Genomic DNA, 27,999 nt, shown 5'->3' on the forward strand with positions numbered 1-27,999 from the left:
AAATCAAAACTGATGAAGCCAAGCAAAGTACCGAGAGAGAGCAAAGCAAGAACAAAGATGAAGCAAGGACTAAGGATCATGAGGAAGAGCAGGCACAGTTACAGTCTAGAGGTTTCTGGAGCAGTTCAGAGCCACTGAAGAAATTCCCTGACGTACCCGGCTGGTGGGTTGGTTGTCCTGGTCACCAGTCAGATCCAAACCTGCTGGGAAGATTAACTGCAAACTACAGTTTAACACACAACCCTTACAACCCTTTATCCACATGACAGTGTACAAGACTGCTGTGCTTTGGAAGACTCTTCTCAAGGGAAGATGCCTACTTCAACCTTCAAGCACCACAACATTCCTACTGCTTTATGTTGTCCCTGAAGAAAAGCTTTTCGTAGCAGCAGTGAAAGCTTTTTGCACTGAACAGCTGGAACCAAAGTCAAAGCACAACCTGGCAGTTTTCTTGGCTGAACAGAGATGCCATTGAATCCGGGAGTCACAGGCAAAAAGCCCATATTGACAAAGGTTTGAGACAGTGGTTCAAGATATTAAGAGAGAGTCAGAACTGCAATTTGCAGGATTTACAAGAATATTTAGAACCTTATCCTTCTGCTCTGGCTGGCATCCAGGGATTATCTCCCTTACTTCTCCCCTTTAAATACTTTTTTCCATAGCACCTATCAAAGTCACCATCTTCCCAGCAGGAGCAGCCAGGACTTGCTGTCAGGTGTCCCCAGATGCTCAGATTAGCTAGCTCTCTTCTCCATGTGGGAACTCTCAGATCCCACAACTCAGTGAAGCAAGGATTTGGATCTGAGATTCAAGTTTCCATGAGGGGTTTTCTGTTATTATAGCAGATCTGGTTCCAAACACAGCCACTGTGAACTATGTGACAGGGTACGAATCCTCTTCTATATATTCCTGCTGTGTGATCTCACTCTTCATTTCTTCACATCCCCCTTTTCTCTATAGTATTGCAACACTTCATTGATTCAACACAATCGACAAGAGAGCACGAAGGCAAAGGCAGACTCTCAGATTGGAACAGCTGGTTTTCTTGATGGCATCATGTCCCAAAGAGAGGTAACGAATCACAAGAAAAGAGACTGCTTATTCTCAACAGCAAACAACTCCACACCAGAGAAGAAAGCACAACCCTGCTGACTGTGAGAAAAAGGCAGCAGTGGGATTTTGAATATATTTCACACTCCTTGATGGATCATGCCTGAAGATTTTGTGGGAAAGCGGAGCACAGAGGAAACCACGCTTCAAATCCTATCACTGTACTCGCAGGGCCTGTGAAAACTTCATAAATACGATCCTCTGCTATACTGTCCAAAGCTCACATGCAGACATGCTGACACAACCAATTCCTCAATGGCCACATTCCACAACCACCACGCCCCACTGCCACTAAGCTTTGAATAAGCTCCTGCCAGTCATGATAAAGTGGGCTTAAGGACAGATGGACAAGGATGACCAACTGGGACTGAAAAAGATGGTCAGAAGTCGTTGACCCTGCGACCAAGCTCTGAGATAAGACTGCTAGGCAACAGGGAAAAATCACACCGAATACCCACCCGTGAGTTGATAAATCTTAGGCTACTCCACTCACACACAGTTGCCTGTTGCACCAGTCCTTGCACTTGCCATAGGGGCACAACATTGCAAAGTCTCCTCTTCCCTCATCTCAACCACTGCCCTGACTCAACACGCAGCAGCAAAAACAAGCTACCGAGGAACTGACAACTCCTGCCTGCTGATCAGAGGGAGAAGGTGCTGAGGCCAATGAGGCTCAGCAGTTGCTCTGGACCCCAAGTGCGAAACATTTGACTGAACAACACAAAAAAGGGTGTAGGAAGCAAGATCACAAGCTACCTCAAATCCATGAGGTCTTTTCTTCTTCCAGGTTGGTCACACCTAATACCATCTCTTATCTCATCCCAAAATAGGAGAACATGCATTAAAGGATCAAGCTATTAACAACTGAAAGCTGGGCCCTCTCTTGCAACAAGGGGTTTGTGTCCATTTCTCAGAAGCAAAGAAATCAACACTTGGACAGAAAAGGCATATTCGAAAGGACAATCCCTAAAAACAAGGCTGCTCTCTTTTCTCAGTTGCTGCAGTGCCACCCTTGTTAAGTCTCTCCAATGAAGCTGATTGTAGGGGTGAGCACAAGTCAGCCTCTCAAACGTTTAGGCAAGCTCAACTTGAGGACTTGAGTCTTCAAGTGGAAATAAGCAGTTTCATGAGCAGTAGAACTGAAGTCACCTGGATTCCTCCACATTCGTGTCTCGAAGTTAAGTTCCTCTGTGACCAAACCAATGTCTAATAAAGGGAGAGTCAATACCATTCCCTCCTGCACAAGCACCGCTGGGGTCCCTTCCCTCCACCTAATTGCCTGCTTTCACAAGATATACAGGAACTTATTACTTCAGAGCCTTTGTGCCTTCTGAGGAACATCACCGCAACTCGCCAGCAGGTTCAGAGCAAGCAGAGAGTGGGACAGAAACCAGGCTCGCAGACACACAACATGGTTACGTGAGTCCCATTTCCTTAATGAGGGTAAAGCTCCAGACACGGCTTGGGGGAGCCGTGCATCCCAGGGAAGACCTGGCACGTTAAACCCCGGGGGCTGCTCTGTATATGGCAAAGCTCCTGACCTTCCAACATCTGTTCAGTTTTTATACAAAAGCAAGTCAGGGCCCTGTAAAGCAGTACAACATCTTTGTTGACATTTCAGTCCCTGGGAGAGAAGCTCTCCTTTGGCTTTGTGTCAGACACCTTTGGCTATGTCAGAAAATAGTGCATAGCCTGTTCTCTCAAGCAAAGCCATTCACCTGTGCAAAGGTTCCCAGCAAACAGACAGGAGGTGGCAGCTGGAAGAAGGAGACCTGGGATCACTGCACACAATCTCACCTTTTATTATTTATCCACATTTACTGAACCCAGCCTGGCTCTAATCCATCAGTGCAAGAAACCTGCTAATACACCTACGTGATCAGAGAGAGACTTTCCTGCATTTTATGGGGCTCTATTGCAGCAAATGTCAAGGCTCAGCAAAACAAGAAGGCACCAGGAACTGTCTCATACAGCCTGGGATATCTCTCTCTTGCTTATCTCCCAACCAGCAAACATTTGATACTGCGTTAAACAAGGAACTTGAGAGCATTCTGTTGTCTCAAGTTCTTTCCATAGCTTTGTGTGTACATAATCCTGCCATCAGCACAAGATTGAACCAAGTATGACTTCCAAATTTAACAGCTTCCAAAATGCTTGTTCTTCTTAAACAAAGTGGCACCTCATGTGCCTCAGACAATTGGTAAAGGCTGGAAATTCATTAGAACATCACACCCTATCCCTCAGCAATGAACCTGCTTCTGCTCCAGAGAGGTCAACCTAAAGTCTGTACCAATGCTTCAAGGTTGGCTTTTGCAGAACGATCAAGTGGTCACTGGTGCAGTACATGCTCTCCACAAAAAAATTTCTCTAGTGCACTCCAGTTCTATCACAGTGCCTTCATCATGTCAGCTGAATGTACACACAGCTGGGAAGAATCCTACCTGGACCACAGCATCCAACACAATTTTCAATGGCTGTCTACTTCTACAAGACTTGAGAAGATTTCCTGAGCCTCACAATACTCCTGAACACATTTAGGCTTGGTACTAAAAGACAAAATATAGCTATGATGTGCTACTGCCACAGAAAGTTAAACAGTACTGCCAGCATCCCAGGGCCCAGAAACATTGTGGTGCTTGTTAAATGATGATAAACCTAAGCAGGCCACCTTCAACACTACTGAAGACAAAAGCTCTCAACTGTTCCTGCTGATAAGGCCTGAGGGAAGGTTTTGTGTTCAAACTCAGCAATTGGTGTACACCTGAATCCATGAGAAGATACAGTAGTCATGTGTCAGAGAGCCCGGAGGGTCATTAGAAGTACCCATATAATTTACTGACATACTGTGTTTAGCTGCTGCCAGTGCCACAAAAGAGTATACTTTTTTTCCCCCCCTTCTTCCACCCATTAAAAGGAATCAGGAGAAGTGCCCAAACATGGAATTAAGATGGCATTGAGATGGGACAAACAAACAGTAATGCAGTTTCCTTTCCAATGCCTTTGGAGAGATCAACAAGTCTCCGTATCATATCTATAACCAGAAATTCTTCTATTCTGTCAGAGAACTTCTTTCAAAAAGTTATCAAGTACATAATTGAAACAGAGTATATAACTTGCTTTGCTGCCTCACCCAGAAGATAAAAACCTAAATTCTTTCATATTTAGAAACTTTCTAATTTTTTCTTAATCTCATGCCAACATACTCCTCTAAATTACACAGCTCTTCCTGAAGCTTACACCACGAAGATGTGTTTACTTATACTTTTCTTGTGAACCACTCTCTGATCCTGAAGCGTGCAGATAATCACTTTGCCAACTATAGTCTCAACACTTGATCCAAAGGCTTACAGTCCTATCAGGGAAGAAACTCCCATAGAAGAGTGTCTTTTAAATAGCAGCTGCGCAGGGACCCACCATGGAGCTGGGCACAGTCTGTCTGACCCCGTGACAGGCAGCCATACGGAACCCACAAATTGGTTCAGCCCAGTATCATTTACCTACTTCCACGACAGTCACTTCACTGAATTTCACTTCACTGAATTTTTAGAGTTGGAAGGGACCATAAAGATCATCTAGTCCAACTCCCCTGCTGAAGCAGGATTGCCCAGAGCATGTTAGAGCATGTTACCCAGGACTGCATCCAGGCGGGTCTTGAAAATCTCCAAGAGATCACTCCATAGAAAAACCTCAAGAACAGAAAGAAGGTGCTGTTAATATAACATCTAAAGAAGAAAAGTGTGGCCAGGACAGAAACTTAATTGCTTAAGTTGCTGGGATGGGGCACTGCACGGTAATAAAGAAGAGAATAAAACCAGAACAACTGCAAGTCATAAGTAGGGAACATCATATAGAAAATCAGACAAATCTAGAAGTTTTACAACAGTCTGGTCTGAAAGAAAGGGGGAAAAATGTTGCAGCTGCTATCATCTCAGAAATTTTTAAACTTGCTTTTTGTTCAGTTATCTGATTTCCTGAGGATATATATTGTGAATTAAACTTCAGCCAAGCAGAAAGGAGATTTGAAGACCCAGGAGTCTCTAGAGGTGCAAGCAGCCATAATGGGAAGGCACCATCTCAGGCCTGGCAGAAGGACACTGCCACCTGCCAAAGGCTTGCATGATCTGGGTAAGTAGGTGGCTTGCCATCACCAGAACACTTGAAATCACCCCCACCAAACACAAAGAGGAATCCAAGTAAATGAAGAAAAACATTCTCCATATGAAACACTTAGATCAGGCCGTGATTGAAGTACACTCTCCACAGAGAGGAAGCTGGAATGATCACCGTACACACTTCAAGCTACCCATGAGTTAATAAATAAATAAATAAATCTCACAATCTTCTTTCACCAATGTCAAATTAACTCTGAGAATTACGTACAAAGACACAAAAATGCTGCAGATGTAGTGGTGATTGTTCAGAGTTCCCAGTCCCCCAATAAAAGAACGGTGTAATAATGCTTTACTAATAGACTGAACCAAGTAACCCTTAGCTTTCTGTTACACAGCTCAGGGAAGTAACCCAACAGATGATCTGCTCAGAAAAATAAACCCAGTCCTTGTGGGCAGCAAACGTGGACTGATAAACCGAGTGGGAGAGAATGCAGAGGCAGATGGGTAGAGGTAATGGGAAATGACAGAAAGATACGCAGGCAGAGGGCAAGCAGGGAGCTTGAAGGACAGAGGCAGAAGAGCTGAGATTTTACAGCACACAGATATTTGAAAAGTTAAACCAGCAGCTTTCCAATAGCATTATTTTAAAAATCATTCCCCCTAATATATGCAGGGAACCAGCTGCTTGCAAAATGACCTTTAAACCCTACTTACTATACCTTATTAGACTAATTCAGAGCTGGAGGTTGGCTGATCCTGAAATCCATTTACACAGGACAAACAGGCATTCAGCAGGGACAAAGAGCGAACACATTGTCAAAATAATTTTGTCCACGTTTCTGGATGCACACCCAGGCTTAACTCAGCAGAGCAGTGCGATTCTCCCACTTCAGAAACAACGAGATACACGAGATGTTGCAGCACCATCCGAACTCAAGGCTTCACTACCTGCTTCCCTCAACTTACCAAGGTAACAAACTAATTATAACAAGTGTTGGCTTTCTGCAGCAGCTTTTGTGAATGCAGAGGCCCTTAAGAGCCTTTCACAAATTCCGAAAGGCTCCCAAAGGCCTCTCACCAAAAAAGATGTTATAACCAAAAGAAAGTTTCTTGCCAAGAGATGAAAGATCGGCAGCAGAGAGAACTCTAGCACTATATTCAGGTGGATGTAACATGCTGTCCTTCAACGTGTCTCGTTCCTATATTTGAAGCACTGGTGTCCAGAAAGGTTACTTAAACTGGCTTGAGAAGTTCTAGATAGGACTGATACCTTTCAATCGCTTTGGAAACATCACAAGTACACTAGGAAATATCTCCAGGCAAGGAGGCCTCTTGGGCAGACAGTGTCACAGGGGGGTGAAAACCACAATTAATGCAGGCACGATGCAGAAAGAAACCTGCCCACAAAGTTCAAATTTTGTAACAGATGAATGCTCCACAGTCTTGGACAGAGAGGTTCTGTAGAGAGAGCAAACACTAGCAAGCAGCATCAGGGCAACTTCCCCAAGCCTTCTCTTCAAACACGCCATAGCTCTGACAACAAAAGGACTGGCTTCCTACTAATAGAAGGGCTTATCCATCGTTCCTTAACTTCCCAAGTTCTCTTTGGCTCTGCAAAGACGGGCTACTTCGAACAGTCTTGTTTGCTTGATAGTAACTCTTCTACTGGATTGGGACCAATGCCAGCAGAATAACCCCTGGACATGCTACCAACACAGACACATTCAGCTGATTGGTGAAGGCTTTAAATCCTATTAGTCCTCAAGGTATTCAGGCCCAAGACCTGCTAACAAAACCAGCTGATGGATGGTGTGAGGAAACTGCAAACTGCATGTAGCAGGAAGCCATCCTGCGCAGACTATGACCAACAAATCTTTGGTTTCCCCAGTTTGTCATGAAGACTTTGGCACCACTGATATAATTTCCCAAGTTATAGCCAAGTTGTCAGAGAATGGATCTAACATTAGCACGGAAGTTATGGAAGTCAGGGCTATTTTGGAACTTCTTGGGAGTCTGAAGGCATTTGACCACTGACCTTGTGCTTCTAACCAGCAATTGCTCTCGACAGCAATTTTTGTGGATCTGTTTCAATCTAACTTCAGCAGCAAAACACATAGTTTAAAAATTGGAAATCAACTTCTTTCTGTCCAAGACTGCTTGGTCATCAGTCTCCTAGAATTAATCTGAGTAAGAATTTCCACTTCCAACTTGCCAACATTGTGCTACAAATCTTTTTGTGAAAAAATCTGGCATTAAAACAGCATGATGTATCACAACACTCTCTCACCCCCAAGCAACTATTTCCCGTACTAGATAAGCCCAGCTGAATACAGGCTACAGTTCTCAGGAAAACACTGCTTAACACACCATACAGAGTGTACAGAATTAGAGAACCCTGTTAGATACAGTAGATCCATGTAGGTCCCATTAATTTAAACCAAAAGAGAAATAATTTTTAAAAGGAGAGAACAATACATCAGAGAAATACATTCCTTCCCTGATAATGCTTGGCCCTACTTTGCTTGAAATTTTGATACCCAGCATCAAATGAGCCTTTTCAGATTCACTCACTCTAAGACCACATCACAGCATCAAGGCAGCTATGACTTCTCATTCCTGACTGGCTAGGTTTTATACTATTTTTATTATAGAAAAAAATTTAGACTGCTTTTAAACAGGTTCAGGCAAACTAAGTTTTAAAACAAAAAGAGCTGTAATACAGACCACATTTTAGACGTTATAAAATACCAAACAGTTCAACTTCAGGAACTGTAATGGCATTCTGACTTCTTCTTTCCCCCTCTTACAACAAAGTTGCCTTCAAACCATCTGTGAAACACGCATATTTAGATTAACTTTACCTGTAAGTGTATCTGAGATCAGAACCATCAAGCGAGAAATTAGACCCAAAGGCAATTCTGTCTCATTATAACATCAAAAAAAAACCCAAACAAAACCCAGAAAACTACAGACTGTGCGTTAGACTGCTAGACAATAGATGCTTTTTGAGAAATGAGGTCAGAAGTCCTCCTTCCAGACCAGGCAACAGATACAAGAACTCAAGAGGAAAAGATGATGCAGGGTATGGACTAAGTATCTCTGGAAGAGGAGCCTTGACGAACAGCCAAGTGAGCAGAAAAGTTTTAAGCTTCTTTATGCCCTTGTTTTCTTCAAAAATTACAAACATCATGAGGTGCCACATTTGGGGTTTATGTGGACTGCAAACAGTAAACAGAGAGAGGTACTTGTTCACATGGGTCAGCAAGTGCTGACAACACACCAGGCTGTGGGGAACATCAGGGCTTCATGAAGTGCCAAGACACAGAGCAAATGAAGAACTTATGCCTCCAGTTTCGTAAATACTGGGTATAGGCAGCAGCCATTTCCATTTTAAGTAGGCCAGCATTTTACCCTGGGATGTGTCTCATATATTAAGATGGCAGTTTATGTCCTTTCAGGCAGCTCTATATTTTCAGTTTATCCACTGATGAACTCTTGGGGATATGAAGTGTTGCGTATGGACCCAAGACTCACCAGAACCAAGAACTGCTGCCTTAAAAATATAAACAGTAATTGTTTCCACCCTTTTATAATTAGAAGCAAAATATGGACCCTCTTCACCTTTGCAAATAACAGGTTGGGGTATGCTTGGGTATAGTTAATCCACTGCTGCTCTCCTCTGTGTTTACGACTAAACAAACAGCAGCTGCCTGCAGCTTGCGGCCTCTTCACCGACTCCCTTGTGGGGGCCATTTATTGAGTCATAAACTCCTCTGATAGTGTTATCACCACAGCATTTGCACAAATAAAGGTTGGAAGAGAGAAAGATTAAAAAAAAAGAGAACTGACTTTACAGAGAAGTCAAGACAAAGGCTTTACAGATATGTTTGCTTTGAGCAAGGACTGACCGACAAAAGGCAGGGCAGGCGCGTACCTGGCTGAAGATGCCTGGGAATATCATCCTCCTGATATGAAACACACAGATTTATCGGAAACTACAAAGCTGCATCTCAGAAAGTTCAAACAAACGTAAAGCCTTCCAAGTTAGATATACTGCATTTCAAGTAGCACACCGTGTGATATATTTATATCTTCTCGATGAGTCGTCAACAACAGCCAAGATCTACCTCTGCAGAATCTCTGGGGAGGAGAAATCCTGGCATTTCTCAAATACAGATATGGACCACGCTATATCTGGTCAAAATTTTCTTCCCCCAGCCACACACACTGATGGCTACTCTCTACCCCGATAAGTACAGAAACAATCTATAAAGCATTTTGCAATCCATCAGAATGGAAACAATAGTAAGAGCCTAATGATCCAGAATGATACCTGCAGTGCAGCCGGTGGCATCCAACGCATCCCGAAGCTGCTTCTCCTAAGCAGAGAGAGACTGAGGTTGCAGAAACGACAGCTCCCAGCAGGCCATGCTTCAGCAGGATCCAAAATGCTTGAGCGAAACTGCTCCATCAGGATGGGACACTGCACGACTACCTGCGGCATCTTCTCAGCTATCTAGGTCACTGCCCACAGATTAGAGGCAAACTTCCAGCAGAGCTGCAATGCTTTGCTGTGCGTGCCAAACGGGAACCGGGCTTTCACAGGGATCACTTGGAAAAGTAGGAGCAGTAAATTGACCACATTCCTTTTTATTACAGGCAAGGGTAAAGAAGAATGCAGTCGACTCAAGGTTATGTTAAAAGTCTACCTCCGCTGGAATCCAGACAACCGGTGTTTTGCAAGGGCTTGTTTGCATAGCGGAGTGACTCACAGTAAACGAGTGTGAATTTTCCCTGCATTTCCATTACAAGCTGAGAATGCTCGTATACAGAGAAGTTGCTGTACCATAAACTCACTCACCAGTTTATTGCATTGTAATTTCCTTATGTAGACAAGCCCTAAAGCCTCGATGGAAGTAGGTTTACCTTTGTCTGTTACAAACAGCAGACTCGTGAGAAGCTGGACGCGGAATACGGAGAAGGAGCGCAGAATTATGAATGGCTCCTAGCTCGATGTATACAGCACCTATTGACAAGGGAATACATGTGTCTGAGTATGCAGCTCTTTATAGCTTGGTTTGGCCAGGAGCTAGAGCGCAAAAATTTCACCTTGGTCCTTCTGTGAAAGACAGGCACCTAGAGACAGTAAGAAAACACTTGGAAAGAAAGAGATACAAGCTCTTCACTAACAGGCATTTTTCTGCACACTGTCGCAGGAAGCAGGTTCTGTTTGAAATCTCAGATCACGTTAATGTATGGTCACCAGAGGCTGCATTTTGCTGTGGCAGCTGGTTGGAGATTCCCTCGTATAACCACCAATTACGTAACAAATTAACCAACTAAAATTCGATGGAAATTCAGATTTGCCTACTGGTGTGAACAAGATGTAAGGAAAGCAGAATGGGTCATAAATATTCTGAAAAGCTTGCAAGTGAGTACATATTTGCAGGGGGGGGAAGCAATACAGTAACAGGACTCAGACTTTAAAAAAAAAAAAATCATTTGTTTTTCGCTTCCATCTGGACTCGGAGTAAGAAATTACAGAGATTTCCACTGCCCGCTCTCCTTTTCCTTCCACACCCTCTTCACATTGGCACGAGATAAAACCTTGGGGAAACAGCAGCAGCAATTTTCAATTCTCATTATCTAACGGCAGCAGTAGCTCTTGGTGAAACTTGTGGTCAATAAACTACAGGCAATTTTAAAAGACACAATGGGAACTGCCCCTCCCACAGCTGTCCCATTATCCCAGCTTTTATTAGATTTAAAGCCAGCGATTTTTATGCTGTAGCTGAAGTTCTGCAGAGCCATGAAAACAGACCACCAGAAAAGATAAAACACTTCTAAATTAAACAGGAGACATTACAGTAACATACTCTAAAGTCAGAGAGCTTCCACGTAGGCAAAGCACCGGACGCAGCAAGCAACCCAGAGCCCAGGTGGGCCGACGCCGCTGCAGCGAGTCAATGGCGACGTGACCAAAACTGAGCATTCCGGATGACGTAAATGGCAAAAGTTAGAAAGCAGGTTGGGCAGGACAAGTTGAAAGCACACTAGCTACAAACGCAGACAATCAGAGCAGGATCCTGCTCCCATAACGCTATGAACATCCCAAGACAGGCATTAACTTTGGAGTGCATGGTCTGGATGTCCCCAGCAGCAATACTCACCTGCGGATGGCAACTCAGCTGACCCGTTTCAGATGGCTGTTTTAGGATCAGCAGTGCCACGCTCTGGCAGTGTCTATTGCCCTCCCTTAACCCCTTAACTACAAAAGAAGCCCCGATGGCCAGAAAACATATAAAACAGGTAATGTCAGTTATACCCCTGCCATGCACTACAATAAAGTAACCTGTTCCAGTAAGAGGGCCTGTACAGGAAATGAGTAGAAAATACATTTCAAAACTCATTAAATGATTACCTGATATATTTGTCCACGGGGCAGAAGGAACCGAGGGTGCATCTCAGCTCCTGACTCAGAGATGTGCACAGCAATAGGCAAAGGGAAATGGGTGCCCAAAGGAACAGTCTCAAACCAACACAGTAAGGGGGAAGATATGAAGAATTATTCTCATCCACTGTATGCTGTAATTTTCAGTCTAGAAATCTAGAGCTTGTTTTCTCTAAGTCTAATGTATACCATGCCCTGGAGACATTTTTACCAGCCATCAAAAGGAACTTGCAGAGAACCAGATGCTTCATTAAAGAATATTCACCAAGCCTTATAAAATCTTTAGTAAAAAGCAGAAGAACAAATCACCAGCATGCAAGTGAGCTGAAGTCACACATCCAGCTTTGATTACAGCCTCCTGTACTGGAAAACAAATTGTGTTTAAAAAAAAAAAAAGGGAAAAACACCCAAGAAATCAAGAGATTCTGGCCTCCCTTTCCCACATTCCTCCAACCTGAATTTCCTGAATGAGAAATGCGTGAGACAAAGCCATTTGGTAGAAGATGCTAATTTAAACTTAAAGAAAAGTAACAGCTTAAAAGAGGAAGGGAGGAGGGAGTTTTAATGCTTCATAAAAAAACATACAACAGCTTGTGACCGCTACATATATCTCAGGAGTCAGAAGACTCAGTAAGAGCAGTGAGGCAAATTGTCAGGGTTTGAGCTGTCCTGGGACAAAAGAAACTGCAGAAGATGTGCTGCCTTACACAAGTTTTATTTGAATTTGTACTTGCAGAACCCTCTAACGCCTACATCTAGCAGCAAGGTTTAGTTACCTGTTCCTTAGTCTCCCTCACTCTTTCTTAAAACATAGCAAGGAGATTTTCTGCCACGTTGTCATCATCCCCAACAAATTAATGTCCTATGCACTGCTCCTTCCAGGAATTTTCTGTTACAGTAGGGAAAAAAAATTTCTGAAGTTCACTAAACACTCTGGGAACCAAGATGACCCTCAGTTTACAGTTTATAAAGAAAACCTACCAAAAACACCACCACCACAGCAATCCAAAAAAGATCCAAGTTAATAGGATCTTTCACTGCCCTCTGCTGTTACCAGTCATTTAGCTTCCAATTTACTCTTTAATAATGTCGGGCTGGGGCTCAGGGCTGGCAGCGTCCCAGACCCTTTCTCAGGCGGGTTGGAGCCGCAGCTTGCAAATATGCTGAAGTTTAATGCAATCTGTCTTCTTTGGTAATCACATTCCGCCCGCACTGCATGCAATAAAGATGTATTGGTAAATGCATTTGCTAAAGATATACTCCACTGAAAAGGCTACAGGGCTGATTTACAGGAGGCAAGGAGGAAGCATCAGGTAACGGGGGCTGGCAGGAGATGCGCCAATGCTCTGCACACAGCAACAGAGGGCAGGGATTGTGCAGAAGCAGCACCGGCACCGCTTCACTTTAAAGCTGAGAAAGAAAAAGAAACCACACGTTTTGGGAGCTGGGGACTTCAAAGATATCAGAGAAAAGCCCTTTCCCTGGCAGCTTTAACCTTGCTGATTTGCAGACATACAAAGACCTTCTTTGTAAACAGGAAGGAAAAAAATTCCACTAGGACTAGCAACAACATTTGGTCTAATATATCCTGACAATTTTCCCATCTCCTTCTGTCGGGCTTCTTCTGGGAGCCGGCTGGCAGCTTGTTTCATGTTATACTTAAATCAGGCACACAGCTTCCCCTCACAATGCTAATGCGACAGAGAAAGACTGCTTCTATGAAATCTCCACCCTTCACATTAGTAATCCCATGAGAGGAGTCTCAGTTTTCTATTCCCAGAAGGCTCCCCAAATTCACTTTACTATAGTCTCAGCACCTTTTGGATAATTTTCTAGCCCCCAAAAGAAAAGCCTGTCCTCGAGGGAAAGCTGACACACTGAATTCTCATGTGGGGAACAGCATCCTGTACACTCCAGACATCCCAAGCAGCAGCTTATGTCTTACCACTCACTTTTACCGAGACCATATCCTACTTGTAATGTTCAAATCCTTCATTTTTCCTTTCTCCTTCACTTGTTTCAATAGACAGAAATTCTTCCAAGGTACTGAGCAGCTACTGTCCTAAGGCATCAACAGAATCTACTGGGGCTCTGCATCTCAGAAGGAAGAGCCATAAGGCTTCCTGGCCCCCTGCACAAAATAAACAGTTTTTAGGAGTGTGCAATTTTCTTAATAGGCAGCAGCTTTGCCCACTAAAGAAGCTTTCCTCATGCAGCAATGAAAGGAAGAAAGACCTCCAACTGCAAAGTCCCATAATGGGAGGACGTTTAGAGCTCGTTCAAAATGTTGCTGACCGTGGCAAAACAGATTTGCCTACCATTTGCAAACTACAGCATCCAAGAAGGCAAAACTTGGGACTTATTGTGACTGACTTTGAAACCTTGGAGCATCGGTGCTACTGTTTTGGTGGCAGCTCAGTATGATATGACCCACCGATGAGAGTGAAGCTGGGACATGCCACAGTGTGACTGGGAAATGTGGAATGTATGTGGGAAAATGGATCCCAAAGAAAAACTGTCTCCTATGAACATTGCAATTTGACTAACAGGTACCACAGCTCTCAGAAACACTTCCCAGAAGAAAACACCATGCAAAACAGACAGCAAAACCAGCAAGAGTAACAGGGAAGCTTTTGTTACCTTCTGAGCTGCACTGACACAGCGCTGATACTCCTTTGCCAGCTCTGAGCATTTGAGCACTTCATGTTTGTTTTCTTGGTAGCATTTCAGAATTTCAGACTGCAGGCTTGCACAGACAGGATCAGTGTTCCTCCTCCTGCAGGGAAAACAAGCACGGAAAGATATGTGAAGAGGAGTTTTCACCCACTTACTAACATTTTACCAGTGACACACATACTAATCTTGGAGTCACCTAGGCCTAAAAAATAGAGAAACTGGTGGGAGCAGCAATCACCAAAGTGGGTCAAATGACCAACAGCATCCTTCAGCTGAAAAATCCAGAGTACTTAGCATAAAGAAGGAACATTTTCCTTCTAGGTTGTGTGTTTTACCCTTAGATAAAACACCATCTCTCCTCTGCAGTCAGGGGGAAGAAAAAAAAAAAAAAAAAATCAATCAATTCCAAGAGGTTCAACGATTTCCCCAACTCCCATTGGAAATCTTTGGCAGAACTCAGGAATCCTGGCTGGGCCTGTGCTAGATCTGTAACAGTCTGACAAGGAACTGAACGGACTTGTTGAATAAGCCACCTCAATCTATTGAATTCTCATCTATTTAAACACTTGAAAAAATCCAACGTGGTTGAAAGGACTGCAATTCTCCTAGTGACTAGAAAAAACGGAATAATAGCAAGACCAGATATCTTTTTCTTTGTATTTCTGAAGCAATTAGTACTCATACCCCATAAACGGCATTGACAGCTACCCAAGAACAATTAGGGATGATGTTCTTACACTCTAATGTGCATGTGTACATATGGCACATCATCAGCAACACTACCAATAAAGGGGAAGGTCGTTGTAAAACAATACCAGCAACAATGGCACAAACACAGTAACAACAGTGTCATCAGCTGCACAGACAGGCAGACACAAATTGCAGGAATTTGCAGCACAATTGCCATGGTCTGTTTTACCAGAGAACAAGAGAACATATGCTTAGGTGTAGCAATCCTCAGATGCCGCCTCCTAAACTATAAATCCAGTTAATTCCTTGCATTTTCTGCCGCAATATGTTTAGAGAACTGTGCCCAAATATCAAATGCACCTCTTTCTTCCAAAACACTAGATGCTACGGGCAGGCATTAATGCCATGCTATGATGTATTCATTCCCACAGTAACAACAACACGCACTCATTCAGCAAGAGGGCTCCAGAGCAAGGCAGAGAGAAAACATGACCTGTTCCTGGGCAGGTCTCATTCTCTCAGGTGGAACGGTTTTCTAAGAAACATGAAATCTTAAATCAAGATCTTCTAAAAGCTTTTGGAGAGCTCAGATAGAAGTTCCCAAATCACGCTCGTTTTTGTAGGGTGCTCAGGAAGGCAAGTGGAAGGATCCAAAGAAAAAAAAAAAATTCTGCCCTTTCCATATCAGTAGCCTGATTGCCCCCCCAGAATAGTCCGGTTGCGACATACTCCAAATGATACTTCTTCAGTCCTCAGTCCTACTTCCAACAAACATGGACAGACTAAGAATTTAGCAGTAACAGTATGACAGACATACTCTAAAACTCTGAAAATTGGATCAGAAACCACCAAAGACACTACACAGACTTCTTTTTCCACCTATTCACTAATCTTGGAGCTTTTAGAAGAAACCTATTCCATGCAGAGTCCCTACAGGCTAGTGTGCATTTCTAATTTCTATGTTCTGTAGCAAATCACTCTAAAGCCTCTAAAAATCCATACTCTTAAAAATCTTCAAATTTTGGAATAGAAGAGAACCCAGGGAGAGCTTCAGAAACTCATAATGTTGGCATTTTGCTTTGTCACTAACTTTAATATCACTCTAATCAAATCAGCGAGACTGTGGAAACGATACCAAACAATACCAGGTCAGGAAATACCACCAAATCCCTCAATTCATTGAAAAAGTTAAGACTTTTAAAATTAGGTTTTTTTTTAAACTCAGTCATGTTAAACTGAAGGGCATTTTGTATTTTTCATGCAGAGTGCTGGATGAGCAGAAAGCTGCAGCATGCCACAAAACAGTCTGTATTCACCTGAATTGAACAATATGGTACAAATATTCAGGAGAATGCTTAAGGCTGCCATTATCAGTATGGAGAGCTGTAGGAATTGAGCCTTTTTGGTTTTATCTGTTCCTTCGCTGTCCCTCCTACAGCATCAGTCGTGCAATAGTAGTGCAAAGTCCATAGTCCTCTTCTTCAGGAGACACCTTGGTGCTCAGCCCATAGCACAGGGCTATTTAAAAGCCATGCTGTGGTGAGTGAGAAGCCACAGAGTGAGCATTGCTGCCTAAAGCCTACCAGAGGCACGGGATCAATCAGCATGGAATGGCATGCACTGCCCAGCGAGTACCTAAATCAGCGCTTATATGTGCCACTTCCCACAACACAGAGAAGATTTACTGGGTACCAGGTACCCAGAGTCATAACAAGATTATTCTCCTTTATTTCTTCAAAATAAAATCTCAAACTCAGGTTATGCATCACTTGCAGCACCAGCTTCTCAAAACAGATTTAAAGAAACTAATCAAAGTAGTGCTAAGTTGGTTAAGGTAATTATCAACATAAATTACACAAACCAATACATTAGTGCAGTCACAAGTGAACTGGAAATTCAACAGAACTAGTGAAATCCTACTGAGAAAGACATTTCACTTTGAAGTGGGAAGCTAGCACTGGTTGGGAGATAACTGTGCCTATGCCCCACCATGCAGCCTGGTCTATGAAATGAAGGGACAAGACATAAATGTGAGCTCACCATAAGGGAGCAAATCCTGCAGAGTCCGGGAGAACACAAGCCACCCACGTCCAGCAGACCAGTTCTGGTGCCCATCTGGGCTGAAAAAGGGTATCTGAACTGCTTTGGTGAACAATTGCTTGAGGAGCACAGCAACCACTACTCCTGTCCTATCTGACTCAAAGGGATGACACCCTCCTGCTCACATTAAGTCTCTTAACTTCAGGTTGCAACATTTCCACTCAGGTGGTAACTACAGCCCTATACACCAGTTGCACCTTACAGTTGTCTGGCTTCACTCGTATACGTCTGAAAGGAAAAGGAATTAAACATGAAAAGCCTGATGGAGACCAACAGCATCTAATCTGAGCAATCTCATCTTCTGTTGAGAGAAATGGCACACTGTCTTCCAAAGGAGGTGGACCTTCATCAACTATCTCCCTTCAACCTCTGCCCAGCTCAAGGCCGTTGACACTAACCAACCTTTAGAAAAATTCATCTTCTAGACACTCCACTCCACTGCTCTTGGTAAACATCTCATTGTTTGAGGGGTTTTATTATTATTTCTTAAACAACGAGGAGGAAGGAACATGGTGGAGCAGGGATGAGGTTTGAACACATAAAGAGCAGATTACTATCCTTTGACCTTTCTTCTAAAATGGGTCACAGTTTTAAGCAAAAAATATGCTACTACCAAAAAAGGTAGACAATTAGCCTCTGTTTATAATAAAATGCATTGCAATTGCTACTGCTATTATCAAAACAGAGGTAAGAGGCTCATTTATAGCAGGTAGGGGAAAAGGCAAGAGAGAAAGGCTGGGCCAGGAGGGGTGAGGACAGTACCCGCAGCCAGGCAGGTATGGGAGATGGGCTCTGACAATGCCTCGGAAATAAATGCAGGACATACAGAATATGAAAGATTAAACCAATAACACACACACTCATCTGTTTAAAGGAAGAGGAAAGGAGAAAAGATGACAGGAAGGAAAAAGGAAAGGATGAATCTAGAAATAAAACTCGTTAGCGGTGCCTCCCCCACCGTAGTGGGGAAAGAAACCTTTGCCTCGCCACTGTTCAGCGGGAAGGAAGGCTACTCACACGTGAAATCCACAATTTCAGATCTTCCTCTCCCCTCCCCATGGAGGGATCTAAATCAGGTCTTTGTCTGGGAAAGAAGGGAGAGGTTTTCTTAAAATGAAACAAAGGGCATCCTTCTCTCTGCTATCCCTTGAGGTAAGACGGAACGAGCATGATCTTGCTGCATTTTGACACACCGAGAGTTACCAAATCCTCTCTATCACTGCGTATTCCCTTTACTTTATTTAATAAATGAAATCTCATCAACTTATCCTTCTTCTATTATCACTGCTGACATCAATCTGATAATATTGGCTTGGCGTGGAATCGTGCTATTATATGTCCTCTTGATATTTAATTTAAGAGAAACGTCTGCAGTGGGGTGAATATGTGAAGCAAGCTTTTTATTACTGGCAGCAGTAAGGACGATGGGAGTGAATTAGACATTCATCTTAGTCAGGGCCAATCTAGTGGTTCAGAAGAGGTTTTCTTCTTAACCCTCTCCTAACTGTTCAATAGCGGCAGGTACCGGCTGCTCCAGTCAATAACTGCATTCATTTGTCTTGGCAAATTCATTTCTACATGGATATAAACCCCGTGAAGAAGTGCTAAGCATCTGGGAGGTTAAAGCAAGGTTCTTTGAGAATTTCCATCATAAGCTCTGCGATAGTAGGAAGAGTGCTGGTCTGAATGTCCATCAATTAATCAAGAAGCAACACAGCTTCCAAAGGCAAACTCACTGCAAGAAGCAATGAAGGCGGTATCACCAGGACACAGACCCCATAGAGAGGAGGTTCCAAACACAGCACAATGGCTACCAGCTAGTTCCTGCTGGCAGGTTCCCTTTTCGGAAGAAGAATTATGAACTCCATTGGAAAGCAAGGGAAAGCTGGAAGATGTGTACAGTGAGGTGGATTGAGAACTGGCTGTGTGACAGGACCCAAAGGGTAATGATTAATGGAGCAGGTTCAAGCTGGAGGCCTGTAACCAGTGGTGTCCTCCAGGGGTCAATACTTGGTCCAGTCCTGTTCAACATATTCATCAGCGACCTGGACGAGGGGACCGAGTGTATCCTCAACAAGTTTGCTGATGATACCAAACTGGGAGGGGTAGCTGACACCCCGGAGGGCTGTGCTGCCATCTAGCGAGACCTGGACAGGCTGGAGAGCTGGGCAAGGAAGAACCTCATGAGGTTCAACAGGGAAAAGTGTAGGGTCCTGCACCTGGGGAAGAAGAATGTCAGGCACCAATACAGGTTAGGTGTGGACCTGCTGGAGACAAGTTCCAAAGAGAAAGATCTGGGGGTCCTGGTAGACAGCAAAATGACAATGAGCAAGCAGTGTGCTCTTGTGGCCAGGAAGGCCAATGGAATCCTGGGCTGCATAGGGAAGAGTGTGGCTAGTAGGTCGAGGGAAGTCATTCTCCCCCTCTACTCTGCACTGGTGAGGCCACAACTGGAATACTGCATCCAGTTCTGGGCTCCCCAATTCAAGAGGGATAGGGAACTACTGGAAAGAGTCCAGAGAAGGGCAACGAGGATGATTCAAGGATTGGAGCATCTCCCTTACGAAGAAAGGCTGAGAGAGCTGGGACTCTTTAGCCTGGAGAAGAGAAGGCTGAGGGGAGACCTTATCAATGCTTAGAAGTATCTGAAGGGTGGGTTGAAGGAGGAGGGAGCCAGACTCTTTTCAGTGCTTGCCAGTGAGAGGACAAGGGGCAACGGGCACAAGCTGGAACATAGGAGGTTCCACTCAAATATGAGAAGAAACTTCTTCACGGTGAGGGTGACAGAGCCCTGGAACAGGCTGCCCAGGGAGGGTGTGGAGTCCCCTTCTCTGGAGATTTTCAAGACCCGCCTGGATGCAGTCCTGAGTAACATGCTCTGACATGCTCTGGGCAATCCTGCTTCGGCAGGGGAGTTGGACTAGATGATCTTTATGGTCCCTTCCAACTCTAAAAAATTCAGTGAAATTCAGTGTATGTACTTGCTAGTCCTTCCACTCAGCTGAAAAAAACCAGACTAGCCAGAGGTACAACTTTAATGCTTTAGGCCTTGGCAGCTGCTTAGACTAGTGCAAAATCAGTAACTCCGCAGCGAGAACCATACCTTCACTTGGCTTTACCGGGTAGAAGAGCAACTCCAGATGGAGTTAAGAGCAAGATCTTCTTATTACCTTTTAGCCTGGGAAACCATTCAGACTGAGAAAAAACTTGAGATAGAGACTGATGGTATCTAAACCTAGACATTTAGATACCTCTGCTCAGAAAGTGAAAAACAAAGGCACACAGGGTCCCTCGTATAAGCCAACTTTCGAGCATCTAGCTCCTGCACACAGCTGCAACCTAAATGAGGCAGCAACCTGGAATTTCCCGTGGGCTGCAAAATCCAGCAACTGGATTAGCTGCTTTCTGCTGCATTATTTGATTAAGACCAGTGTCTGAGGTAACCTGAGCAAACCACATTAGTCACCACTGTCACTACAGTGCAGGCAGCCTCGGAGGTCAGCAATGAGGTGCCGGGGCAGCACTGTGAGCGAAACCTAGGGCACACAGCAGCACTTTCCACACATCAGGAAGGAATCAGAGACGTGTCACATCGCTGGTTACCATGTTTATGTATCCAGGGTACATTATGTGCATTTCAGACTAAGCTCAGTGATGCTTTGGTCACATAAATGTGGTGTGCTGCCATGCTGTACTGTACATATATAAAAACTGATAAGTGGTTAACTGACCTGTAAAACTGCATTCTCCCTTGGGTAGCAGTTGGCTCCAATGGCTTCTCTTTAACATGTCAGAAAAATAACTCCAGACAGATGCAATACACAGCACATAGAAAGGTTCCATCCTCTCTCATTATTGCATCCTTGACATTTACAGCAGAAAATTAAACACAATTGAAGCATTTCATTCGCATATAACAAACTCATCAGCACAGAGCAAACAGCCAGGAAAGGTAACTTTCAGCACAGGCTGCAGGATGCTGTGCTATCACAAGGCACACGCTATGGCCTCACCACAACCTGTGGGATTCCCTGATCCTGCATGTCAGCTTGATAACGTGGCTCGAATGAAAGAGGGAAGAGTCATGTTGCAGCTGTTTGGCAAGAGAAATAAGAGATGGAAGAAGCTTAATAGATTATCCAAATGTCTACTAAAAATTCAGTAATATTTAAGCTACATAACCTAGCACAGTATAAACAAACTGCATGCCTCATGAGGATAAACTAATGTGATCAGAAAGGAAATATTTCTGATCAGCCTCATGTATTCAAAACACTGCTCATCAGGCTTTGCCGCTGCTCTGGACGGGATACAAGGCTTGTAGAAGCAATATATTGCGTGGAGCAAGAGGAGACAGACTGAAAGAGAAGGTGAAACCTCATGACAACTTTCATGAGAACAGGGACACTACCTCTGAATTTCAGCTGAAGCAGCTGTATCCCTGTCTTTCTAAACCCTTCCCCTACGCCTTGTCGCGCTGTCTGCAACACACTACTGCACAGCTGCAGGATTTCCCCTCTCTCCTTCTCCCCCGTGACAGCTGCATTTCAATAATAGGTCACCCGATTCTCTTCTTCCCTACCTTGTCCATGGAAGTGCTTAATGAGTGCATATGTATAAAGTACCACGAGTTTCTGGGTGACTCTGCGGTTCCTACAAATTTGTCACTCAAGTACTTCCCAACCTCCACTCCTGTTTTGACAGCTTGTTTGAAGCTGCCACACGATTCCCCACTGTAATTCAGTGGACTCAGTGCATCCTTGTCCTTTCCAGGACAGACGCTGCCCTTCCTTCCAGTCACAGATACACAGAAGCTGTTCTGAAATCTTCTCCCGTTTAAGTAATGAGATTCTATCGCCAAGAACAAAACTTAACACGAATGTCCAAATCTCAAGTGTCAGCAACTTGTGTCACTACTGCATTCAGTGAAAACAGCCTGACCCAACCGCATTTGCTTCATCAAACAAAAAAAACCCAGAAACCCAAACTCTAAAACATACAGATTGAAGTGGAAAATAACTTAAATTTAGCAGTTTTCTGTAACAACCTCTAATTTTAGACATCCAACAACAATCTCTCTATTCCAGTGATGAAATTGATGCAAAGAGATTGTGTGACCCAATCCAATGCTGGTTCCAGCTCTCTCTCTTACTTATTCCGACATCCCAAACTCTCCTGTCCTCCTCCATGGTTTATCCTCACACACAAGCAGTCATTTCCCATCTCACCAATGGGTCAGCCTAAAAGAGCTCAATTTATACTTCACTGTGCTTTGCCAAGTGCAGTTTCAACCAAATTTAACTGGCTTCCACAGCACCCCATAAGCTGCAGGCACTGGGGTTTTGGTGGTGGGCTGTGGGTCTTCGGGGGAGAAGGAGGAGGGCAGCAATATGCAAAAAACTGTACAAAACCGTACAAAATTAAATGAAGCCTATCCTACTGAACCTGCAAACGCAAAAACTAATCATCCCTATTAGCATTCTGCATGGCAGATGGCAAGTGGTTTGGAATAATGAGAGCCTTTTCCCCATAAGTGGATAATTCCAAGTACATTTGGATGTAAATTCTTTACTGATTATGATGGTAGAATACTGAGTTATGAGAAACTGCCAGTTTGGAAGATGAAAGGAAAACTACTGCCTCTTCCTTCACTTGCCAAGAGATACAGAAGTTAACAGAACTGGATCTCCTGCCCACAGAGCCATGCACCATTTTTTCCAAAGATGCCAACCTACTAAAAGTTGACTAGCAAAGACGAAGAGCCTAAAGTTAGCTGCAAAACGGTCTCTGGAAGCCAAGCAGGAATGAGTCAGAATCTTGTTGCTGGAAGGAGTTCTCTGAATCAGAAAGGAAGCTGGCTCAGCTCCCACAAGGCAGAAAAGCAATATAGCAAGCAATAACTGAATCTGAAAACAACACACAGCCCAACAAGTGACCCGAATAGGGATTTTCTTTCTTCAGATAGAAAACATCATCTGAAAACTAGTTAAGAGCTCAGGTCAGGAAGGAAATGCATGCAGCTTACAGAACGTATGCAGCACTGGCCCTAAGAATATATGGGTTGTGATAGTGCTATAATGTCTGGGAGTTAGCTGGGAAACTGCCTGCTGGGAGAATGCTGGGACCATATTCTTCGTTGGTCTATTAAACTCCTCCCCAAAAAGTATTCTAAAGAAAGTAATTGAAGATGTGATTATGATGATTTCATATAGCCATAAGACATGAGGGACAGACAGGTTCAGTCAATTTTTCCTATGTGAGATGATCTCGTAATGATGTCAGACTGCTAACAAAATGTTCTTTTTAAAAGAAAACCCTGACCACTCATTTGAACAGCAGTTACTTTTCTAAAATGCTATTAAGCACTGTATTAGGTCCCTACAGTTTGCAGTAGACTACACAAAGGGGTATCAGTGATGGACGAAAACATGAGTCCATTAGTATATTCTGCACTGACAGAGTGGCATATCCTGCTAAAGATGCAGAAACAAATTTTGAGAGGAGAATGAAGCTGCCAGCATTAAAGTTCAGGTGGGACCTGAAGCTAAACATTCACCTTATTAAAAAAATTCCCTCGCTTCTGCCCACATGCTCTAATCTTCAAAACCAGTGCCCTCTTTCACCTGTGCAATTTGCTGGGTACTGACTCAGCAAGATCCCCAACTAAGCATCCCCCGGAGAACGTCAATAACGGTGCTTTCAAAGAACACACACAAAGCCCTGAAGTCTGGTTTTGTCGGTAGATGGGATCTTTTTTTTCTTTTTTGTTTTAACATAAATATTATTTCAAGAAGTCCTAAAGAATTGAAAAAAATCCTTATAGAAAATAATTAAGATAACATGGTTTTAATTTTGGAGAAGAGCATATGAAATGTCTCGGGTGAGTTAACAAGACCCACGCCTACTTGAGGCTGCTCCATCGTGCTGCTAGTGGCATTTGCAGTCACACAAAGCTGAGAAGTTCTCTCCAAAGAAACAATAATCATCCCTGAACAAGCAAGCGCTCCTGCCTTCCAAATGGCACTTTTTTGGGCCAAATTGTTACGATTGTGGTTGATGTGGTACATGTATGTCCCAGACAGGCAGGCAAGAGACACTTCAGGACTAAAAAGGAAGAGGATAGGAAGGAAGAACCAACCCCTGCAAGGTCCTCTCACGGTACACTGAGGACCACCTGATCTTGAGACTCCAAAAGCCGATAGGACCCCATAGCCTAGAAACCTCTTTTATCAGAGTAACTTCATGAATTATCAAAATCACACCAAATAAATAAATATATAATAAAATAAGTCATCAAAGCCTAGTCTGAGGGCAGAGATGATTTTTCTCTCCCTTTATAAGGGAGGAAAGGATCTCAATCTCTCATCAGCCAACAACACCAAACACCACCAACTTCTCCCTGTGCAGATGGATCACCATGATGGAAGGCATCCACAGCCATCCTGCCACAGTCCTCATTTTTTCAGAAGGTGGAGATACAAAAGCTCTGATCTACAGAACAAACTATTCCTCTCCTTAAATTTCTCCGACTGGTACTTGCCTTTGGTTTCTCCTATCATCTCTCCATCACTCCAGGAGGAGACTCTGACTCAACAGTAAGTAAAGACATTTTGCACAGCACACATAATCCAGAACCAGGAATACAATTACTGTTCAAAATAGCAACATTGCCCTTGAAATTAGTTGTTACTGAATTAATGACCAGATTGTTAGGAGTGTTACCTCAACTTTGCCTTAGGCTGCTAATTAGCAAACAAGTCATTAATTCACTGGTACAAAGTGGTTTCTCAGGCATTATTGCTTCTGACATCTTTAATTCACCATTCTTTTTGGACAGCTTCCCCAGACAACTTTAACCTCAGTCCTCTACAAATCAGTCCCATGCCACTACCATCAGCACACTACACAACACACATGCTGGAAGACAGAGGCAGAAAAACACAGCATGAATAAGCTGAGCTGGGTCATTAAATAATATTCATGATAACCTTCCCAATTAAAGCCAAGGGGGGGACCAAGGCACAAGAAGTTCTAGACTTTGGTGTGGACTTGTCATCACATATAAATAAACAATAAAATACCATGAAACCTGGAGAAACCTTGCTTCCACCATGGTACACAGTGGAATATGTAATTCCCAACCTGAGGGCAGAGATCTGCTTCTATTTTCACTGCATTCTCTGTGATAAAGAGCTTTGAACTGAAATATTTCACGTATCCTGATGCACAAAGTATTTCTGAGGTTTGTTTTAACAGCTGCACAAATATCCATGCTTTTGAAAACAATCTGGATTTCGCCTGCCAACAAACCCAGATCTAAAGGTTTTATAATGGCAACATTACTACAGAATACAAGTGCTTTCCATGTAAAAATCGATAGCAACAGAAACATCCCTAATAGACTACATGGAGTCTTTGGCACCTCTTCCTTTGCTATTCCAGCCTTTGCTATTCAGATCTTATTTTATAAATTCCCAAGTTCTACCAACGTACCTTTGAAGAAATGCTCTTGCAATTTTGAAAAGATATATTAATATTTTACACCAGTTTTTCAGCACCAACAGGACTGCAATCTCAGTTCATTGGACTCATTTATTAGTCATCCCTCAATGTGCATGAGAGGAAAGACGATACTGTGAACACTAGATTAGAACATCATTTTACTAACCGGGCAAAAGGGAAGTCTTACTTAGAATTGGCATTTTAGTAATCCCCAAAAATCTAACTTGAGAAAGAAAATTCGGCAGCTTGGATAAAGTATAAAGTCTAATAAATTTTCAAGATTTAAAATTTGGTTCAAAAAAGAATAATCTGACCCAACCGGAACATTTACACAAATCTGTTACACATGTAACTTCTACTATCACATACCACATTCCAAAAGTAGCAGGGAACATACCTTGCTTGGAAATCAATGCACTGGTACAAACAGTTGCTTAACAAGGGGCCTTCCAGAATTGTAAAGAAAATGTTTACACATTCATGTAAATGAGGGGAAATCTTTGTGAAGCAGAACTGAAAATGATCAGAAAGTTCTTCTTTTAGTAAAATTCACACCATGTAAAATGACACAAAGTCAAAATTGACCCACCTACTCTTTTACTCTCTTTTGAAATAAGTTTGGAGAAACTCATGGCTTATAGTCTCTTAATAGCAATATTCAAATTTCCTACTAAGAGCAACTTTATAAATGTGAAAACCAGCAAAGCTTTGACTAATAACTCATCTCTATTTAAAAATTACATGAAACAGTCAGAGCAGACAGAAGTGGGAACAACTAACACAAACCAAGCACTGAGGGGACAGGGATGCAGCCAAACCATTTTTTTGTGAAGGTATCATCATTGCAAGGTACAAAAGCACTATATTGAGATAAGGCTGGGGATGAGCTCCCAGCAGTAATCAGTCCTTTATTCCTGAAAACTCTTAAATCCCTATTGCAGAGGCTCTTAATTTCAACACTGAATTAATCATTTATCTAATCTAATGATAGGAGAAATCCCAGAGCAATTTTGTTTGAAAACTATGATGTCTTTACCCTTCTTCTCCTTGGGCTTCGCGACTGTCCATATAATAACTATTTCAGATCTTGACTCCTGAGCACGGCCCTCTGTTGAAATACCCAAGGCCTTGTAGTAGATTTCAAGATTAATATCAAGTATCACCACTTAACTATCTTATAGACTTTCCACATCTACACAAACAAGGAAAAAAAAAAAAAAAAGAAAAAAGAAAAGGCAGCTCCTCTAGGTTCCAGTTAGTGCTGCCATTTTAACTGAGGGGCCATCAGCCTCATAAAATCTTGTGCAATTCAATGAAACCTTCATTTCCATGAGTACTGAAAGCAAGCCATAAATTCCCTGTTCCCAGCAGACAGTCCATCTCTGAACTTTCTTCCCCTACCCCCTCTGAGTCAGTGTGGTTCTCTACTCCACCTTCAGCCCAGGAGGATACTTAATACTCGCCAGTTTCTCTAACGTAATCACCTTAAATACTCATGTCCATTAAGTTTAAAGATCTTAGGACCATTAAATGGAACTCTTAGATACTAAGTCCCATATGGAGTAAATCTCTTTGGCAGTTTCTCCATTGGAAAGCTGCCTTGGATTCAAGGCTGATCTCTATCAGGATAAGATACCGACGTTCTTTATGCCCTCCTTGATAACAGCGCAAAGCAGATGCAGCCCTCTCAGCGCAACACGCAAAGCAACACAGCCATCAGTAAGGAGCTTCAGAAACAGTTCTGCAAACTCTAAGGAGATCTCAGAGGGAAACTCAGCTTCAGAACAATTTTATCTTTTAACAGCTTCCTAATCCCCTCACCCCACTCCTGCAGCTTTACCTTTTAGAGAGAGTCACATCCCCACCCATACCAATTCTTGCATCCAAATTTAACAACTACAAAAATAAAATAAAAACGTGATAAGACAACCTTCACAAAAGAAAATAAATCAAATTTTTTTTAAAAAAAACAGCATTTTGAGGATAAATCTGGAGTGTCTGCACTAAGCCATAACCTCTTTACTGATGGTTTTTTCCTTCCCCTTAACAGATTCAGGGACTGTAATAACATTTAATCCTCAGAAGCTAATCTAAATGTAACACTCAAAAGAAGACAAAGACAACGCAACAGAAAAAAAATTTGGCCACTGCCTTTTGGGAGTGCTGCTTTATCCCCGGAGCGAGCGCATTAATAGAGCTTGGAATGAAATGCCATTTTATTCTCTGTAGCGGGGAGGGGATTAGCAAGTTGTCTTCTCTAAACCCAGTCTGAGTCATGGCTCTATGAACACTGAGAAAAGGATGTGGAACGAAGTGAAGGGCGGGGAGCACTGGCTTTTTATTTACACGCTGCTTCCT

At 43.0% G+C, this 27,999-nt stretch overlaps 1 protein-coding gene across 3 annotated transcripts in view; it reads right to left on the reverse strand.

Annotated features, from left to right (window-relative positions):
• The window catches only part of CHCHD6 (coiled-coil-helix-coiled-coil-helix domain containing 6), a 116,379-nt gene that overhangs the window by 23,711 nt on the left and 64,669 nt on the right, over positions 1-27,999 (reverse strand). For all 3 annotated transcript variants that reach the window (XM_074152057.1, XM_074152056.1, XM_074152054.1), the window contains one exon: positions 14,314-14,449. In XM_074152057.1, the coding sequence (XP_074008158.1) occupies positions 14,314-14,449 (136 nt within the window). The remainder of the gene's footprint in view (positions 1-14,313; positions 14,450-27,999) is intronic.

This window comes from Numenius arquata, chromosome 8 (assembly GCF_964106895.1).
Source record: "Numenius arquata chromosome 8, bNumArq3.hap1.1, whole genome shotgun sequence".
Lineage (NCBI taxonomy): Eukaryota > Metazoa > Chordata > Aves > Charadriiformes > Scolopacidae > Numenius > Numenius arquata.